Below are 7,324 nucleotides of genomic sequence, written 5' to 3' on the forward strand. Positions count from 1 at the left end.
TAATGCATATATATGGAATTTAGAAAGATGGTAACAATAACCCTGTATACAAGACAGCAAAAGAGACACTGATGTATAGAACAGTCTTTTGGACTCTGTGGGAGAGGGAGAGGGTGAGATGATTTGGGAGAATGGCATTGAAATATGTATAATATCATATATGAAATGAGTCGCCAGTCCAGGTTTGATGCACGATACTGGATGCTTGGGGCTGCTGCACTGGGATGACCCAGAGGGATGGTATGGGGAGGGAGGAGGGAGGAGGGTTCAGGATGGAGAACACATGTATGCCTGTGGCAGATTCATTTCGATATATGGCAGAACCAATACAATATTGTAAAGTTTAAAAATAAAATAAAATTAAAAAAAAAGAAAAGGCAGAGGAACCAGCGATCAAATTGCCAACATCTGCTGGATCATGGAAAAAGCAAGAGAGTTCCAGAAAAACATCTATTTCTGCTTTATTGACTATGCCAAAGTCTTTGACTGTGTGGATCACAATAAACTGTGGAAAATTCTGAAAGAGATGGGAATACCAGAGCACCTGACCTGCCTCTTGAGAAACCTGTATGCAGGTCAGGAAGCAACAGTTAGAACTGGACATGGAACAACAGACTGGTTCCAAATAGGAAAAGGAGTACGTCAAGGCTGTATATTGTCACCCTGCTTATCTAACTTATATGCAGAGTATATATATGGGCTGGATGAAGCACAAGCTGGAATCAAAATTGCCAGGAGAATATCAATAACCTCAGATTTGCAGATGACACCACCCTTATGGCAGAAAGCGAAGAAGAACTAAAGAGCCTCTTGATGAAAGTGAAAGAGGAGAGTGAAAAAGTTGACTTAAAACTCAACATTCAGAAAACTAAGATCATGGCATCCAGTCCCATCACTTCACAGCAAATAGATGGGGAAACAGTGGAAACAGTGTCAGACTTTATTTTGGGGGGCTCCAAAATCACTGCAGATGGTGATTGCAGCCATGAAATTAAAAGACGCTTACTCCTTGGAAGAAGAGCTATGACCATCCTAGATAGCATATTAAAAAGCAGAGATGTTACTTTTCCAACAAAGGACCATCTAGTCAAGGCCCTGGTTTTTCCAGTAGTCATATATGGATGTGAGAGTTGGACTGTGAAGAAAGCTGAGTGCCGAAGAATTGATGCTTTTGAACTTTTTGTGGTGTTGGAGAAGACTCTTGAGAGTCCCTTGGACTGCAAGGAGATCCAACCAGTCCATCCTAAAGGATATCAGTCCTGGGTGTTCATTGGAAGGACTGATGTTGAAGCTGAAACATCAATACTTTTGCCACCTGATGCAAAGAGCTGACTCATTTGAAAAGACCCTGATGCTGGGAAAGATTGAGGGAAGGAGGAGAAGGGGACGACAGAGAATGAGATGGTTGGATGGCGTCACCGACTCAATGGACATAAGTTTGAGTATACTCCGGGAGTTGGTGATGGACAGGGAGGCCTGGCGTGCTGTGATTCATGGGGTTGCAAAGAGTCGGACAAGACTGAGCGACTGAACTGAACCCGCCATTCTCTGCCTCTCGTAACCGTAAGTCTTATCTCTCTCTCTCTTTCTTTTTTTATGAGTTTTGTTTTTAGGTTTCACATGTAAATGAGGTCATATAGTGTTTATTTTTCTCTGTCTGACTTATTTCACTTAACCTAATATCTTCAGGTCCTAGGAAGGTTTTTTTTTTTTTTTTAATCAAAGAAGGACAATGGTAAGGGGCAATGCATTTTTTTTAAATATGCATATTTCCCATATTAATAATTTTGTGAAACTTCGGAAGAACTCTACTATGAAGTATTTAATATTGCCATCCCCCTAAGATCTTCCTGAAATCAGAAACTCCTTTGCCACAGTCTTTCAGCATGTTTCTTACATGTCTCTTACTGTACTTCATTCATTCTACCTAACTTGTTTTTGCAAAGAAACTTCTTAATGTGAAAGCAATATATATTGCCTTGGATTCCCCCCACTCCACTTTATTGAAGTATAATTGACAGATAAAATTGTAATACATTTTATATTAAATGTATAATAATAAAGTACACAACATGATAATTTGATATCATATACACTGTGAAAGGATTTCCACAGTCAAGTTAATTAACACATCTTCCTTCACCTCACATAGTTACTTTTTTTGTGGTGACTGTGGGAATATTAAAGAGTTATTCTCAGCAAATTTCAAGTACATAATACAGTTTTGTTCATCACAGTCACCATGCTGTACATTAGATTCTCAGAATTTGCTCATCTTATAATTTTAAGTTTGTACCCTTTTACTAACCTCCCCCATCAGCCCACTACCACCATCACTACCCCTTGGCAACCACCAATAGACTTTCCATTTCTATTAGTTTGGCTTTCTTAGATTCCACATGTAAGTAAGATCATACAGTACTTGTGTTTCTCTGTCTAACTTGTTTCTCTTAGCATAATTCCAAACTCTAGGTTCATCCACGTTATCACACATGTCAGGATTTCTTTCTTTTCATGGCTGAATAATATTCCACTGCATATATACACCATATTTTCTTTATCCATTCATTTATTGATGGACATTTACATTGTTTCCATATCTTAGTTCAGTCGCTCAGTCTGACTCTTTGCCACCCTCATAGACTGCAGCACACCAGGCTTCCCTGTCCATCACCAACTCCTGGAGCTCACTCAAACTCATGTCCATTGAGTTGCTGATGCCATCCAACCATCTCATCCTCTGCTGTCCCCTTCTCCTCCCACCTTCAATCTTTCCCAGCATCAGGGTGTTTTCCAATGAGTTAGTTCTCCACATCACGTGGCCAAAGTATTGGAGTTTCAGCTTCAGCATCAGTCCTTCCAGTGAATATTCAGGACTGATTTCCTTTGGATTGACTAGTTTGGTCTCCTTGCAGTCCAAAGGACTCTCAAAAGTCTTCTCCAACACCACAGTTCAAAAACATAAATTTTTCAGCGCTCAGCTTTCTTTATAGTCCAACTCTCACATCCATACATGACTACTGGAAAAACCATAGCTTTGACTAGACAGACCTTTGTTGGCAAAGGAATGTCTCTGCTTTTTAAGTTGTCTAGGTTGGTCATAGCTTTTCTTCCAAGGAGTAAGCGTCTTTTAATTTCATAGCTGCAATCACCGTCTGCAGTGATTTTGGAGCCAAAAAAAATAAAGTCTGACACTGTTTCCATTGTTTCCCCATCTATTTGCCATGAAATGATGGGACCAGATGTCATGATCTTAGTTTTCTGAGTGTTGAGTTTTAAGCCAACTTTTTCACTCTCCTCTTTCACTTTCATCAAGAAGCTCTTTAGTTCCTCTTCACTTTCTGCCATAAAGGTGGTGTCATCTGCAAATCTGAGGTTATTGATATTCTCCTGGCAATCTTGATTCCAGCTTGTGCTTCATCCAGCCCAGCATTTCGCATGATGTACTCTGCATAGAAGTTAAATAAGCAGGGTGACAATATACAGCCTTGATATACTCTTTTCCCAATTTGGAACCAGTCTGTTGTTCCGTGTTTAGTTATAACTGTTGCCTCTTGACCTGCGTACAGATTTCTCAAGAGGCATGTCAGGTGGTCTGGTATTCCCATCTCTTTTAGAATTTTCCCCAGTTTACTGTGATCCACACATTCAAAGGCTTTGGTGTAATTAATAAAGCAGAAGGAGATGTTTTTCTGGAACTCTCATGATTTTTTATGGTCCAGCAAATGTTGGCAATTTGATCGCTGGTTCCTCTGCCTTTTCTAAATCCAACTTGACCATCTGGAAGTTCGCAGTTCATGTATTGTTGAAGCCTGGCTTGGAGAATTTTGAGCATTGCTTTGCTTGCATGTGAGATGAGTGCAATTTTGCAATAGTTTGAATGTTCTTTGGCATTTCCATGTCTTGATTTACTATAAATAATGCAATGAGTGTGGGAGTGCAGATATCTCTTCAAGGTAATGATTTCATTTCTTTTGGATAAATACCTAGAAGTTGGATTGCAGGACCATAGTGTTCTATTTTTAGCCTAGCTTGGATTTATTTTTTATATTTATATATTTATTTTATTTTTCTTAAAGTATAGCTGTTTTACAATGTTGTTTTAGTTTCAGGTGTACAGCAAAGTGATTCAGTAATACATGTAATATATCTCTTTTTTTAAAGATTCTTTTCCTTATAGCTTATTACAAATATTGAGTATAGTTTCCTATGCTATACAGTAAGGCCAGGTTGGTTATCTATTTTATATACAGTAGCACAAGTATGTTAATCCCAAACTCGGTAATTTATCACTCCCTCCACCCCTCTCCCCTTTGATGACCATAAATTTGTTTTCCATGTCTGTGAGTCTATTTCTATTTTGTATAAGTTTATTTGTATCTTTTTTTTCTTTTAGATTCCACATATAAGCAATATTATATGATATATATCTTTCTGTGTCTGGCTTACTTCACTTAGTATAACTTGCAAGTCCATTCATGTTGCAAGAAATGACATTATTTCATTCTTTTTCATGGCCAAGTAATATTTAGCTTGAATTTATCCTTTTTTAAAAAATATTTTTATTTTTGGCTGCACTGTCTTCATTGCTGAACATTGGCTTTCTCTAGTTGAGGTAAGCGGCGGCTACTCTTCATTGCAGGGTGTGGGCTTCGGGTTGCAGTGGCTTCTCTTATTGCAGAACACAGGCTCTAGGCATGCAGGCATCAGTAATTGTGGCACACAGGCTCCATAGTTGCAGTTCAAGGGCCCTAGAGCACACAGGCTTCAGTGCTTGTGGCTCGTGGGCTCTAGAGTGTGGGCTCAGTGGTTCTGAGCCATGGGCTCAGTTACTCCACAGCATGTAGAATCTTCCTGGACCAGGGATCAAACCCATGTTCCCTCCATTGGCTGGCAGAGTCTTAGTCACTGTGCCATCAGGGAAATCCTGAATTTATCTTCACTGAGCTCACTGAAGACAGAGGCCATACCTTATTTACAAAACAACATCACGGCAATTAACAGCATAGGCTTTGAAGTGCCTATTTCCCTCTAGGCAGTTATGAACCTTAAATGAATAGATGTGTGAAAGTGTTTAACACAGTTCCTGGCACACACAGTATTCAACCAATGGTAACTGTAATTAAAGATATGTCTACTTTATTACTTGAATCCCTGCCATGCAACACAGGAGGATTTGTCGCCAAACAACAAATCAGGGCTAGGGTGAGAGAAAACTACAGAAGGAATCCAGGAGCAAGCACTGTACCTTACTGTACAATTATTGCTTTACTGTACCTTTATTTTCCTTTGTGACCTTACAGTTTGGACTCCCTGAGGCTGCAGTGGGGGCTTGAGGCCTGCTTCTAACCCAAATGAGCCTTGTTGGTGGTAGGGTAGAGGGAAAGACTGTCTTCTGTTAGTTCCAGGGCCTCTCTGGGACTTCTGAGCCTCTCGGGGGAATTCCAGTTCAATCTCCAGTTCTTTCTCCCCTCTTCCCCTCTCCAACAATGTCTCTGGAGAATCTCCAACTGATGGGACCTTCCAGTGACTAACCTGTACCTTCAACGGGGTCCCCCGGAGTTGAGGACTTAACACCACCTCCTGCATGAAGCACTTCTTGTTTCCCCAGGTCAGAATGAGGCTCTCCTGTTACAGCACTTAGTACTTATTGCCGTATCCTATCTGCTGGCTTTATTTTGTTTGTCTCCCCTGTGAATTGCCAGGTCTCTGAGAGCAAAGTATGGCTCTGGTTCCTGCTTGATCAGTACAGTGAGCTGTACATACGTTCCCAAGTTATAACTGTTATATTGAATTCTACCAAAGCCAGTCTTGGAATTGCAGCCTCCAGCTGAACGATAAGTCCAGACCTTACCCTAAGCTCTAAGATTCTCTCTTAATCCCCAGAGCTCTAAGATACAAACTTCTGCTCCCTATAGGAGAACACAGCCACTGGGCAATTGACAGCCTGGGGTTCATGGTGGACTCACTGTAAGAAGTTTCTAGCAATAGATTTCAAAAACCTAGCAGGAATACAGTAAAACAAAACAAAACAAAATCCCTTTATTTAGGAAATAGGGATTTATAAAATATTAACAGCAAACATTTTCCTCTTCATAATTTAAAGTTCATTTTTTTATACCACCCAGCTATTACACAGAAGCATTGTGGAAACTGAATACCTGTAACAGCTGGAAACAGTCTGAAAGAAGTCTGACTCTATTAGCAGCTTAAACTTTGTTCTAGTAGTTACATAAAAATAATAAGGCAAGATTTTATTTGTTCCCAAATATGATTATTTGGAATCATCAAACATGCACAAAATTGTAACATTTTCATTCACAATTATCATTACCACATAGTTTGCTAAAGTGCTTGGCCCAAAATAACAATTTTCTAGATATTATTCTGAGTTTAATGGAATTTAGGTGAAATAACATTTCAGGAAAAGTTTGTCAACTTGACAATTTGCTTTTCTTATTTGGCCTGGGAAAAAAAATTACCCTTTCAACTTCATCAGCATCTGTTCCTCCACTTGGACCTCAGTGCTGCTTGAAGAGTGCTAAAGTGTCTCCTCTTGATTTCATGTGGCTTTTCACAAATCCAGTTAACTTCTGGAACCCCTCCATTAGCCCGTCCCCAGTGACGGCACAGCAGGGCTGCACGCACCAGTTCCGGTCACTGCAGAGTTGCTTCACTTTGAACATCCTGGTGATATCCTCGGCACTTAGAGCTCCAGGCATATCTTGTTTGTTGGCTAACAGGACCACAGGCACATTTTTAATGTACTCATTCTTCAAGATGTGCTCAAACTCTTTCCTGGAGTCTTCAAGTCGCTGTGTGTCTGTACTGTCCACAACATACACTAGCCCATCAGTGTTCTCACAGTAGAGGCCCCACGTGGCTCTCATTTTCTCTTGTCCTCCAACGTCCCAGACCGTGAGCGAGACACCTTTTGCCAAGTCAATCATCTCCACATTGAAACCTACTGTTGGGATAGTCACAATATCCTTATCAAGCTTCAATTTGTAAAGGAGAGTAGACTTCCCAGCAGAGTCAAGTCCCAGAAGAAGAATTCGGGCTTGCTTGGCTTTAGGCTTTTTAGAATTCAACAGACCCATTTTAGGCTTTTTAAATTTTTCTTTAAAGATCTTTTCTTATGGCCGGAGCCAGTTTCCTTTCCAGGTTCTGCATGAAAATGTTAAGAAAGAAGAGAGCAAAGGCTTCATGATATAGTCTTAGAATAGGAACTTACCTGCATTTATGTTGTAGCTTATCGACTTGATTATGGGCAAACAATGTTTTATTTGCAGTCCCAGCCAATCCTGAGGAATCTACGGTGTGA

General features: G+C 40.1%; 1 protein-coding gene across 1 annotated transcript; it reads right to left on the reverse strand.

Annotated features, from left to right (window-relative positions):
* Positions 1-6,521: 6,521 nt before the first annotated feature.
* Positions 6,522-7,100, reverse strand: ARL14 (ARF like GTPase 14). The gene has a single exon (XM_005904412.3). It carries the CDS (start codon positions 7,098-7,100, stop codon positions 6,522-6,524), a length of 579 nt encoding a protein of 192 aa, XP_005904474.1.
* Between the last annotated feature and the right edge of the window lie 224 nt (positions 7,101-7,324).

Source organism: Bos mutus, chromosome 1 (genome assembly GCF_027580195.1).
Source record: "Bos mutus isolate GX-2022 chromosome 1, NWIPB_WYAK_1.1, whole genome shotgun sequence".
Lineage (NCBI taxonomy): Eukaryota > Metazoa > Chordata > Mammalia > Artiodactyla > Bovidae > Bos > Bos mutus.

What these genes read in the sequence shown, in the direction of transcription:
- ARL14 (XM_005904412.3), bottom strand. Translation starts at nt 7,100, where the DNA reads ATGGGTCTGTTGAATTCTAAAAAGCCTAAAGCCAAGCAAGCCCGAATT.